The 13,678-nt window shown below is 39.5% G+C and overlaps 3 protein-coding genes across 3 annotated transcripts in view; 1 reads left to right on the top strand and 2 right to left on the bottom strand.

Annotated features, from left to right (window-relative positions):
- Positions 1 to 13,678, top strand: part of LOC120570939 (collagen alpha-1(XIV) chain-like) — a 333,908-nt gene that overhangs the window by 254,428 nt on the left and 65,802 nt on the right. The gene's annotated exons all lie outside the window — the stretch shown is intronic.
- Positions 4,807 to 13,678, bottom strand: part of LOC120572048 (CD209 antigen-like protein C) — a 37,805-nt gene continuing 28,933 nt past the window's right edge. Inside the window, exon 6 of the mRNA XM_039821251.1 lies at positions 4,807 to 5,501. Coding sequence (XP_039677185.1) covers positions 5,378 to 5,501 — 124 coding nt within the window. The 3' untranslated portion in view covers positions 4,807 to 5,377. The remainder of the gene's footprint in view (positions 5,502 to 13,678) is intronic.
- Positions 9,444 to 13,606, bottom strand: LOC120572051 (CD209 antigen-like protein D). Its single transcript, XM_039821256.1, has 5 exons — positions 13,404 to 13,606; positions 11,937 to 12,053; positions 10,858 to 10,917; positions 10,151 to 10,293; positions 9,444 to 9,711 (listed from the first exon to the last, which is right to left on the bottom strand). The coding sequence occupies exons 1-5, from the start codon at positions 13,552 to 13,554 to the stop codon at positions 9,589 to 9,591; spliced, it is 594 nt and encodes a 197-aa protein (XP_039677190.1). The 5' UTR covers positions 13,555 to 13,606; the 3' UTR covers positions 9,444 to 9,588.

Raw genomic sequence — 13,678 nt, 5'->3', positions numbered from 1 at the left:
CACTTCACTTACTGCTTACCGCGCTGTGGAGATCGGTCACTATGCTGCTGGAAAACTTTGGTATATATTAATTTAGTGACGTACAGTAACATACTGCACTGATGCTGCTGCTGCTGCCAGTGTTTCTCAGAAAGTAAAGAACATTAAGGAAGTAACAGCACATACCACAACACACACACACACACACACACACACACAACCTTATTACTTATTATATTGATATATTTGAATAAAAACATACTAACTTCAGTCTGTATTTTCTTAACTTCAACTTCATCTTAGGATTTACTTTATGAAAAAATTTACAAGCTTTAAATGCATTTGTGTTAAACTGAAAAGTGTATAAATAGCATTTATTCACAGCTTGGTTGAATGATATGACACCCCACACCCAGCCACACAGCAGTTCAACAGTTTGGCCAAAACAGGAAATGCGTCTTTCTGTTGCCTAAACTGAAACGTTGTCATTATTAATGAAGTTAATATTTGACAATTGATGAATTAAAATGGATATCCTGCTCTGGAACAAGGTATTAGACAATCTGTCTGTCAATCCATGACTCAACAATAATAGACTTCCACTACTGTAGGGCTCAATTCCCTAAAAATGAATGTGGTGACCCCCTGATGTTTTCATTACTGCCACCATCAGGCCAAATCTCCCAATGATGCAAAGAAACACTAAAATGTGACCAATTGGTTTGTGGTCTGCCGTTTTGAAGCCAGGAGTTTGCATTGCGGCTGTCGCCATGTTGGTATTCTGGAACCAGAACATTTGGAAAAAACGGCAAATCTAGGGAGAATGACACATCTAAGCCAATGTTGTGTATGGTTATGATGCTAAGCTAAGCGCTAAAAAGGGAAAGTCACTGACTTCAACCGACTGATCTGAGTCATCCAGTAGAGTTATGCTGGCATGTAAGCGTTGACCTCAGGGTACTGGCGACATTCATCTGAATGGTACGATAGTACAGAAAAATGTCCCTTAAGTTACCAGCTAATGCTAATGCTAGCTAGCTAGCTTGGTTGGCAGAACACTGAACAAGACATTTTAGGGGTCCAAAATGTTCCCCTTAACTGATGAAGTAAAAACACATAGTGAGAGGTTCAAAGTTTAACAGCAAAAAACAGGCTCAAGTCTATTGTAATGTCCACAGTGTTAGCATGGTTAGCATTGCTAAGCCTCTGTCCTGATAGGTCCTAAAGCATCCCCTGCTTTATCGTCTATTTTAAAATAAATGGGACCATAGTTTATAAAATGAACATCATGCTGCATTGAAGAAGACTTGAAACTAGAGATTGAGACCATAAACTCATCATGAAAATGTTTACTGTGGTAACAAATAAAGTGAGAAATAGGCTCATTTTCTCATAGACTTCTGTAGAAACAGACTTCATTTTGGAGCCAGTGGATCAGCCCCCGGCTGGAAATTAGAGAGAATGCAGCTTTAAGTCACTTCGTCTTTGGCTTCACTTTTTTAGGCCTGGAGGTTTTGTCCATTATTTTTTCAGGCTATTACACAAACATGTCATTACAGTTTAGGGATGCACCGAATATTCGGCCACCGAAAATTTTCGGCCGAAATGTTGTGATGACGCAAACAGAAACCGCGACCTGCACGTGTGTCAGTACCCGATCCGTTCCACCTGCAAAGCGTCTCCTAGGCAACAAGGTTGAGACGGACCACGCAGTGAAAACAATGAAAAGTACTCTTAGAGTCTGTCAGCACATGTTTCAGTGAGATCTATTCGGATCCTCTGCACTTCATCGCTACTGTACTTTATCTGCGTTATAAAGAGCATTACTTGGATGTGGAAATAAAGCAGGGCGCACGAGAAATGATCCAGGCCGCGATGGATGCGGAGAACCCGCGTGGAGACGGAGCGCGCACGAAGCAGCGCCCAGCGCAGGAGGAGATCAGAGCGCAGAAAAAAAGACTCGTCTCTCTGCACCAGATGAGGGGCATGCACCCTCGTTGTCTGATATGTTGAGTGAAATCCTGCAAGAAAGTGACTCAAATAATAATAATAATAATAATAATAATAATAATAATTTGGTAAGCTATTCTGTTTTTAGGCTACTATATACTGTATGTGACTATCAGATTGTAGCCATATTTCTGCTAGATATTTTTTTTATTAAACTTTAATATTAATTTATACAATTGCAATGTCTTGATTTTAGTAAAGTTAGTACACAGTCATAGCCATAAATGCAATGGTACTAATAATTGGCATAATTTCTTTCGGTGTTTCAGTTTTCGGTTTTCGGTCTTGGTTTCCTCTTTTTCGGTTTCGGCCAAGAATTTTCATTTCGGTGCATCCCTATTACAGTTGAACTATTACATTATTTCCCACGTGGTGTTGTAGTTACTGCAGAACATCAGTGGTAGATGAAATAACAGTCCCACAAATCAAGTGAGAAGTAGACAAATTTTCTCACAGACTTCTATAGAAAATGACTTCTTTTTTAGACAGACTTTTTTTTTTTTGAGCCAGTGGAGTCGCCCCCTGCTGGAAATTTTAGAGAATGCCGGTTTAAGGCACTTTAGCAATGGCAAAGTTGACGCTTGGTCAGTTCGTATGTTTCTTCTTATATTATGGAACAATTTGGCCTTTTTGTACTTGTACATGTTTCATTTTTAGAGTAACACAGTACAGTTCATTGTCTCATGTTTGCCTTTATTATGTAGTTTTCTAAGGGAGGGCAACAAGTACCAATGGATAAGAGAAGAAAAATGTTCTTGTCAAGATTCAAACCCATTACATAACAGTTACATATCAGACCTTATAAATATGTTTCTCACAAATCCATCTTTTCAATCCATTATCGGAATGGTTCCATTTTCCGTCCAGATCCATATATGCTGTGGACCCCTTCACGGGGTTCATAGTAACACCTGTCCACCAGGACCTGTAGAACAAGCACTATGTCGTTATGGTTAAAAGCCACAAAACAAAAGAGATTATTGTTATGACGATGCAGTTATTGTGGTTGGAAACTCATGAAAATAATCCAGGACTGACAGTTGAGGTTTATATTTAGTTTCTTATGTCTTTTAACTAGTATGTAGTATATGTTTTGTTCATTTTTTGGTTGTTTTTTCACATTTGGTCTCTGTTTTGAAGAGGGCATCCCACAGGAAGATTAATATGAGCATGTTGGTGCCCCTATGGGGTCGAGCAGTAGACTGCAAGTTCATTATCCTGAGCTGTCAGGAGCCAAGATGAGTTCCTTTAACCTCTTTGGCTTTTGACTTTTTAAATATGAGCCAAAATTCAAGGTCAGAATGCTTTGGTGGCAGAAAGCATTTAACATTCAGTTCTTCAGAATCCGATTGTGTGCAGAGAGTGTGGTTATTACAAAGTAAACTTTCAGCCCAACAGCTAAACGCTACACACATCATGTGGCTTTTATATCAACTTAAAACCATGTGTTTATAGATTATCTATAAGGACATGCTCATTTCAAATGAAAATGCTAACATTATTATCGTCTTAATATATAATTTTTGGAACTTTCTTGTTTTTTGTGGTCCATTTCATCCATACTATTATATATACTATTATACAATGATTCCTATATTATCGCAATTAAAAACAAAAAAATATTAAAATGTTCACACATATATGATAGTATTGAGTCGTCCACCCATTTCCATTACTCTTTCCAATCATTTCTTGTCACTGACTGCAGACCGATCCAGGAAGTTTGAGGTTTATTCAGCTCACTGACAAAATCCTAACAATTTAGCAAAAGAGCATACAATTATTTACCTATTCAAACACTAATATTTCTGTGGTGGTTAATACATATTTCATGTTTTGACCGATTCTGAAGGAAAGAAATCCTCCATGGTGAAGTAGAAATAAATAAAGAAATGACACGATGATAGCAAACATCAAGTGTCTTGCTGTGATGTAAATGTGCCAAATTGCGGATTACCATTTGCAGTTGATGTATATTGTACAAAAACTATTAAACAACAATTCGTATGATATCCTACAAACAAAAGGTGACTGTCATGTGTGTTAATGACTAGTTAGCTAAAAAGTCGTAGTTGTTGTAACAGAAACTAAAATGCAGAATTTATTTCTCTTGTGGCTCTTTTTTTTGTCAGTTACAGCTTCAGGTGCATTACCACCACCATCTGGACTGGAGTAGTACTGACTCTGATTTACATGTAGCTCTGGAAAACTGACTCACTGTAATCAGATTAGTGATGTGGCTAACAGAGACTCCTATAAAGTATGATACAGAAGGTGGTTAAGGAAACTTTTTTTATCTAAAGTTCATCAGGATATAAGACACTTGAAATGACAAGTGCAAATAAGACCTTAGCTAAGATTTGAAAAATATCCTTATCACAGTAAAGCCAACAGTTATTGTTGGGTTTAGAGTAGGGTTGGGTACCAAACTCAGTACTTTTTAGGTGAAATCGAAGACTGATTTCATGTTAAATCAATCAGTGCCAACTTTCGGTACTTTAGAGCAGGTACGTAAGCGTGAGTTTCTCTGCCTTCTCTGCATGATTGACAGAGAGGCTCAGCTCCGACACACACAGAGCTGTGGTGCAGACGGAGTAAACTACGTCTCCTCTGCAGCTTCAAATCACAGCGAGTCACAGAAATGAGGTTGCAAGTGTGGTTACACTTTTCAAAACTCCACACAGACAGCGTTTACTGCAATATAATATAATCACGAGCTGAAAAGCAGCCGTAGTGCTGTAAACGCTACACTTCGTATGAGACAGACAGACACAACAGTGTTCTCTATGCCCTGGAGACAGACTGACAGGCTGGAGGTTGTAGGGCAAGGCATCTTTATTTCTATATCACATTTCAGCAACAAGGCAATACAAAATGCTTTACATCAAATGTTAAAGAGCAGTTAAAAACTTTAATAGAATAAGATACAAATACAAGAGTAAAACTTCCAATGTCCCTTGTGTTGAAGTTGGACAGACACACAGGCTCAAGAGGCGTAACATTAATCTCAATGCATGTTTAACTCTCCTGGTGAAGCTTCTCACTGGCAGCTGGAAATTAGCAGCTGACTACAGGTTTATCAAAGGACACAGGAACAACTTTTATCTAACTGAACACAAACATATTAATCCACTTCGTAAACCAAAGTACAGACAACCTGCTAATCCATGTTTTTATCATCTTTAATGATAATAATCCTGTAGGACTACAGAGTAAGTACACATGACTTCTAACCAGATTGTGCACTATGAAGGGCAGAGGAACAATATCTCTGTAATCCAGATTATTTAGCAACACAGAATAAACGGCTGAGTAAATGTTAAATGTATATTGGTCTGATTTGACAAAGCTGATCCCAACACTACACACCTCTCTATCATCAAAGAGTTCAGATCTTTTTCTCACACATCCAGTTCTTATTCATATAATTATATCCTTGTGTCCATTTTCCTTGTTGATTGCAGCATGCAGCATAGTAACCGTTATTTTGAGTTAGTCCTGCTGCCCAGAACCTGTCAGACAAATGAAATGTTGTTCTTTTATCAAACAGCTGAAACTCCTGATTGTTGTTAGTTTCAAATAAACAGTTGAATTTTACAAAGCCCCGGAGGTGACATGGAGGAAAAAAAACGAAGTAAAAACAAACACTAAACTCGAGATCTCGAGTTTGTGACGTGGAGAAAAAAAAAAAAAAAAAAAAAACGGAAAAAAAGAAGTAAAAAAAAAAAAAAACATGACTGGAGACAAACAAAGGTTGAGATCTCGATTTTTCTAGATATTTTTCCGTCATTTTTTTTTGGGGTTTTTTCCCTCCATGTCACAAACTAGAGATCTCGAGTTTAGTCTCTGTCTCCATTCGTGTTTTTTTTTTTTTCTTCCATGTCACCTCCGGGGAAGAATTTCACTTCAAATATTTATATTATGTGTAATTATTAAAATTATTTTTTAAACACCTTTAAGGTCCCATGGCATGAAAATGTCACTTTATGAGGTTTTTTAACATTAATATGAGTTCCCACCCAGCCTGCCTATGGTCCCCCAGTGGCTAGAAATGGTGACAGGTATAAACCGAGCCCTGGGTATCCTGCTCTGCCTTTGAGAAAATGAAAGCTCAGATGGACCAATCAGGAATCTTCTCCTTATGAGGTCATAAGGAGCAAGGTTACCTCCCCTTTCTCTGCTTTGCCCCCCAGAGAATTTGGCCCACCCATGAGAGAGAGAGACATCATGGCTTTCAAACGAGCAAAGTGGCAGTTGGTCAAGACCACACCCCCACCCTCCACCCCCACCCGTACCCATACAGTATTAGGGGACCACTAAGGCCTATATAAAAGAGACTTCAGATACAGTATTAGGGGACCACTAAGGTCTATATAAAAGAGACTTCAGATACAGTATTAGGGGACCACTAAGGTCTATATAAAAGAGACTTCAGATACAGTATTAGGGGACCACTAAGGCCTATATAAAAGAGACTTCAGATACAGTATTAGGGGACCACTAAGGTCTATATAAAAGAGACTTTAGATACAGTATTAGGGGACCACTAAGGTCTATATAAAAGAGACTTTAGATACAGTATTAGGGGACCACTAAGGTCTATATAAAAGAGACTTCAGATACAGTATTAGGGGACCACTAAGGTCTATATAAAAGAGATTTCAGATACAGTATTAGGGGACCACTAAGGTCTATATAAAAGAGACTTCAGATACAGTATTAGGGGACCACTAAGGTCTATATAAAAGAGACTTCAGATACAGTATTAGGCGACCACTAAGGTCTATATAAAAGAGATTTCAGATACAGTATTAGGGGACCACTAAGGTCTATATAAAAGAGACTTTAGATACAGTATTAATGGACCACTAAGGTCTATATAAAAGAGACTTTAGATACAGTATTAAGGGACCACTAAGGTCTATATAAAAGAGACTTCAGATACAGTATTAAGGGACCACTAAGGTCTATATAAAAGAGACTTCAGATACAGTATTAGGGGACCACTAAGGTCTATATAAAAGAGACTTCAGATACAGTATTAGGGGACCACTAAGGTCTATATAAAAGAGACTTTAGATACAGTATTAGGGGACCACTAAGGTCTATATAAAAGAGACTTCAGATACAGTATTAGGGGACCACTAAGGCCTATATAAAAGAGACTTCAGATACAGTATTAGGGGACCACTAAGGTCTATATAAAAGAGACTTCAGATACAGTATTAGGGGACTACTAAGGCCTATATAAAAGAGACTTCAGATACAGTATTAGGGGACCACTAAGGTCTATATAAAAGAGACTTCAGATACAGTATTAGGGGACCACTAAGGTCTATATAAAAGCATCCAAAGAGCACCATGTCATGGGACCTTTAAGATTCAGTTTTGTAAATCGATGTAATCCGTAACGCCAGGGGTCTCAAACTCGCGGCCCGCGGGACGATAGTTTGTGGCCCCCGCCTTAATATGAAAGTTTAATATTAGTGCGGCAAGCGAGTTTGATATGTATGGTACTTTACAGTGTTGTGTGCGGAGGTGAACGAACCCACCAATCACGGTGGGGTATATGGCTCTCGGGGGCGGGACATCGGCCGGGCTTGATGCAAGCAGAGAAACATTCCTCAATGAGTGAAAGTTACAGCAGCGTTGCCATGGAGTGTTTTCTTCCGTGCCTGGCTGGCTGCCTCGTTTCTATTGGGCACTGCGGACATTCGTCCCAGCGCGCTGCGTTCACAACACTTCACTTATTTTAAGTTGCTGCCCAGGACATTATACGTAGCCTATTTATATAAATGTATATACATTTATATAGCTCTCGTTATATCGAGGGGTTAAATTGGACCGGGGCTCAGCTCCGGCACATAAGCCTGCTAGTTTGTCCAGATGTGCCTGCTTGCAGTCTAAATATGTCACAAAATAATTGATGAAAGTGATGCTTTTGAAAACATGATATTTGAATGATGATACATGAATAAATGACATTTTTTTGAAATGGCATGTCTATTTTGTCTCGGCGGAGCTGAGATGAGAACAATCAGAACACGGCAACAACCCGCCCAGAACTGCAGACATTTCACCACCGCGGGTCAACTACATAACGCCAAAGTGTCTCCATCGGTAGGATTAACAGATAAAATCTCATAAAGCTAAAAACCGTTCGCAACCTCCACCGGCCGCTACGAGTTCATGTCGCTGACCAAGCCGTTGAACCAGTCCTCACTGTCGCATCTCCGCCAGCGGTAGGGCTCCGAGCCGGCCACGGCTCGCCTCCGAGCATCGGAGAGCCTCACTCGGTGCGTGTGAGTGTGTGTGTGTGTGTGTGTGTGTTTGTGTGTGTGTGTGTGTGTGTGTGTGTTTGTGTGTGTGTGTTTGTGTGTGTGTGTGTGTGTGTGTGTGTGTGTGTGTATGTGTATGTGTGTGTGTGTGTGTGTGTGTGTGTGTGTGTGTGTGTGTGTGTGTGAGTGAGTAAAGAGAGAGAATGGGAGAAGAAGGTTGTGTGAGGTGGACCTGGTCACCACAGACCCAAATCTTCTCAGCTGTTGCTACTGTCATGCTGCATATATATATATATATATATATATATATATATATATACACGTCAATGGCACTTAGAGAGTTAATATGAGGTCTCTCTCTCTGACAAAGTAAATCAAAGTGATGCGTACGCGGCGGGATAAAAGAATATACATAATAAAAATTAAGAGATTTGAGCAGATTGGAATTTTTTTAACAAAGCTTTTCCTCACCCAGACTCTGCCTCCAGCGGCCCCCAGGTAAATTGAGTTTGAGACCCCTGCGTAACGCCTTCCAATGAAATACTGAAACCTTGTTCAGTACTTCAATCTCTCTGTTTTCAGTCATTTAAGAGATGTGTACTTATAGTACTTATAGGAATTTTTTTTGTTTATGGGGGAATTACCCCCATAAACAAGGTATTATGGGTTTTCTGTTCTCTAACACCAAGATGGCGTCCTTTCATTGTGTTCTGCCCCTACTGTCTCTTTTCATAAACTCAGCAGCCTGTCCCATATAGACTTTACATTTTGATTAAGTCACACACATTAGCCTACAGAAGCTTTTCAGGTCTCTGAAAGTTTGTCTAATATTAAATCTTTATGATTTAAGACTTCAGTATATATTTATAATGGTTACTGGGGGACTTTTAGTTGCAGCTCCTCAGTTGGCCTCTGACACAAATGGGTGTCAAAGCTGACTCTACACCGCGTCTCTCCAGCTTCATGTTAACACCTCATCCATGGGACTGATGATCATATTTAGTTATGCAGCATTTCTCTGATAAACTATTTCTAGACTAATATAAAAGTAATCCCTCTCAATCATCACTTATCACGTATAGTTGGTGTCTGTAGGAGGGTTCTCTCTCTAACTCTCTCTTCCTCTCTCTCTCTCTCTCTCTCTCTCTCTCTCTCTCTCTCTCTGAGCCAGGGAGGAGGAGCCAACCTTGAATGCTGTTTACAAACACCAGCTGACAAAATCAGCTTCAACTCAGCATCCTTCTATTTAAAACATACTTATTTTAGTGACATACAGTGACTTTGATGGAATTGTGATGGAAACAAAAAACTTTAAAATGTCTCACGTTTCTATCAGCAGTGATCCGTCCACCCATTCCCATTCCCATTTCTGTCCTGATGGTTTCCATTCATTCTTTAGACCAATCCAGGACTCTCCATCCTTACTCAGCTCAGAGACAAACTTCTAGTAGTTGATAAGAGACAACAATCATTTCTCTGTTCACAGTTCAGCATTTCTGTTGTAGTAAAGTCATCTTGTGACTTCATCAGCCACAACAAACACAAGAGGGATCCCTCGGTCCACCACACACTGAGGACTGGACCCAACAGCATGACAGTAAACACACATTAGTAATGGAGGAAAGAGAAGAAAGACATTTATACTCAGCAGAGAAACAGAGAATACATGAGGAAGTGCACGGTTACTGCTCAGACAGCTAACATTTATTTAATCAGAATGTATTTTAAAAAGGAAAATAAACATTTCTAGGGTTTTTCTAAACGTTTTAAACTCTGTTCATATTTAAACGAGGTGATGGTTCCCGGAGTTTTAAATTCTGTTCATATTTAAACATTTCAGTTTGTCATTTTCTCTGAGATCACTCAGAAACAAACACACTCACCCTTTCCTCTTCGTCATTTATAACGACCAGATCTGCTCCTCTCTGCCGACAGTCAGCTCTGCTTCCAGACCAAGTGTTCAACCCATTAGTTTTGAAGTAACAACTGCTTTTTAATCTCGTCCATCCATCAGGACACCGCTTCTCTTAAAGTCAAACAAATGTCAGATTAAGAGGACTTGTTAATAGTTATAATTAATAGTTTAATTAAAGATCTTTCCTGCCTCTGCCACGTTTCCCTTTCATGTTTATTCTGTAAATAATTTGTAAATAGTTTCTCTCAGGTTTTTATATCTCAAGTGACTGTCTCTGAAATATTTACATCATCGGCGAAAAAGTTCATCAGCATTAAACAGTTACAATCAAAAGTAAAGACACAGTCAAGCCATATAATGTTAATGGGTAAAATACAGGAGTTTTCTGTTTTTAATCTTTTCTCACCTTCAATTCTGTCCTTCAGCTTCTTTACTTCTTCCTGTAGCTGACTGTTGTTTTTACTCAGCGTTTGGTAGTTGTTGACAGAAATCTCTGGAGAAAAACAACAATAGAAACAAGTAAGACAACATGAGATTATGGCTAATAGTGTGAAGTTGGATCCTTCAGGGAATAGGAGACGGAGAAGCGGTGAATAAACAGCGCCAGCGTCCTCTCAGGTCAACTGAGATGAATCTCTGTCGAGGTGAGATATCGATATTTTAATCTTTTCTCACCTTCAGTTCTGTTCTTCAGCTGCTTTACTTCTTCCTTTAACTGACTCATGTTGACGGATACTTCTTGAGAAAAACAGCAATAGATAAAAGTAAGACAATATCAGATCATTTATGCTTATTACATCGCTCAGTTGAATCCGGCGGCATTCTGGGGTCGGCTAATTCTTTATAACAGATCGTTGCTAAGAGTAATAGACCGTTGCCATGCATAGCGGAGCGTTGCCATGGACCCAGTTTTGATCACTCTGGAGGACAGCCATCAATCTACTGAAAGAATTTTCACAAACAAAAAAACGCCACGAATGCCAAAAATCCCTCAACTGCTTCCCACCAGCCTTATTATATATATATATATATATAATATTTGTAGAAAAACATCAACCATAATAGACAGTTAAATGAATGGACCAACAGATCCCGTGTCTCTGGACGGAGACCAGTGAAGGATATTAGAAGTCACTTTTCCGGTGAGCGCTAGCGTTACTGAGCAGCCTCCAACTTAGAGAGACAACGTAGATGTGACGCAACCTGTCTGAAAGTGTGAAGTCTTCTGGTAGCTGTGCCAAGAGAAATCTCAATCATTCCCAATCTTACAGAGACGGAGAGCGTAGGTATATGTAAGGAGATAACATAGGCACAGGCTAATTACTGATCACTAACATGCTAGTTAACATTAGTAATTAAACCTAAACAGCTAATGGAAGTCCAAACTGCCTGTGAGCTTCTCCTGTACTATACGGTGTGCCCTGTTTGTAAATAGCCCCGCATCGGTTAAATCAGTCTTTGCGAACAATTAACACCTGGAAACGGGCGCAAACGGATTGATAAATCTAGCCCTATGGATTTTGTCCTCCTGTTTCCATCCATCTGTCCATTAGAATTGTGTTAGGAAGGGATCACTTTAGAGATGATATGGACAGTAGGAATGATTACAGCGAACAATCACTATTTCAGCATACATATTTGATGTCAGTAAAAACCTTAACCTATCCTTCAAATCTTTAAGCTGATTGGAATACACCATTGTGTACTGGTTCAGTATTTGGTGGTTAGTAGTTGTGAAGTGTATTTTATCTTACAGTATGCGGATAAGATGATTCCAGTCATCATCAGAAAGCAGAGCACTGCCAGACAGAGTGCTGCAGCCCTGAAAGTCTTCCTTTGGACAGCTGGAGGATGCCTCTCAGTGTCTGGTCCTAAAGTGGCAAAGCACACAGAGAGCAAGGTTCATTACAGGGAAACATGTCTTTGTTATCATAATTCTTATTATTCCCCTGCTACTTTTACTCAGTAGCTTCATTGCTTTCATCTGTAGTTGAGTGTGTCAGACACATTTTAGGTTGCTTTTCCACCTGAGCAATTTGGTCCGGTTTAACCAAACCCTGGAGTGTATTATGGGATAGTCACACCACTGGCAGCATGGTGGCCCAATGGTTAGCACTGTGGCCTCACAGCATGTTCTCCCCATGTTTGCGTGGGTTTCCTCCGGGTGCTCTGGCCCCACCATCAAAAACCATGTACTAGGTTCTCCAGTCAGTGCCCTTGATCAAGGCACTGGCTCAGATCTGGAGTTGATCCCCGGGCGCTGTGATTGGCTGCCCACTGCTCCCTTGAGGGATGGGTTAAATGCAGAGAATGGATTTCGCTACATTTATGTGTATGTGACAATAAAATACCTTTACCTACTTATATGATTCAAAGGCAGCTGTCTGTCAGCAGCTCATATTGTTCGCCGTCTTCTAAAATATTAGAAACACCAAAACAAACCCAGAAAAGACATTATAAATTTGGTGTTGCACCAATATTTTTTAGCCCAAAAGTGTCGGCGAGTTTCACTCGGATATTCTGCGATCGTTTCGACTGCGTGACATTTGTTTACAATGTTTGGTGTTTGTCAAAGTGCAGTGTGAAAGCAAAACGAACCATATGAAAAATACACAATGCTGCAACTTATAAAGTCTAAGGAACTATACGCCCTTAAAGAAATCATCGAACCACTCTAATGTAAACCAATTATTATATTAAAGCAGAACAAATATGAACTCGTGAAATGTTGAGTTATAAAGGAACATTGAATTGCAGAACTGACTCACAACTAAAATAAAAACTATAGTGACTTTGCTTCCTCTCTCTCTTCAGTCTCTCTTTCTCGTTCTTAATTTGGCTCTGCATTGCTAAGGATATTCAACAGACCTCGTCACACTGCACTTCCCTTTTTTCATGTCTTTACCGGAGTTGATGCTTCCTCAGATCTCAGAAATGACACTAGTCCGTTAAATGTAACCATAAGGCTCTTATACTTTTAGCAGAAAATAATAAAATTGAAGGAAAGAGCTGCAAAACACAAGGTTTTCATACTGTACATCTATAGAGACAAACATAGATGGGTGGCAATTAATTTGGATTTGAAAGCTGAGAGTAACCAACTAAACTGAGAGCAAACATAGAGTTTACACATCAGTCCAACATAACTTGAATAGACACCCAAAAACAACCAGATCAGCATGAGTATTTGTTATATTGATTTGTCATAATGTGTCACCTACCTCCTCCGTGTGACTGATTATCAGTTTGATCATCTCCGATATCGTCGTATATTTCCACCTCCCTTTCCTCCCATTCTTTGTCCTTCTGTACATTTCTGTTGTATCTCACCTTCTTTGACTTGTCTGGTTTGGCATAAATATCTTCGGACATCTTGATACTATCAAACCGTAGCTTCACTTCACTTACTGCTTACCGCGCTGTGGAGATCGGTCACTATGCTGCTGGAAAACTTTGGTACAGTATATATTAATTTAGTGATATCACATCCTCAGCG

Source organism: Perca fluviatilis, chromosome 13 (genome assembly GCF_010015445.1).
Source record: "Perca fluviatilis chromosome 13, GENO_Pfluv_1.0, whole genome shotgun sequence".
NCBI classification, from domain to species: Eukaryota; Metazoa; Chordata; class Actinopteri; order Perciformes; family Percidae; genus Perca; species Perca fluviatilis.
This window is presented reverse-complemented; position numbering and strand designations above follow the sequence as displayed.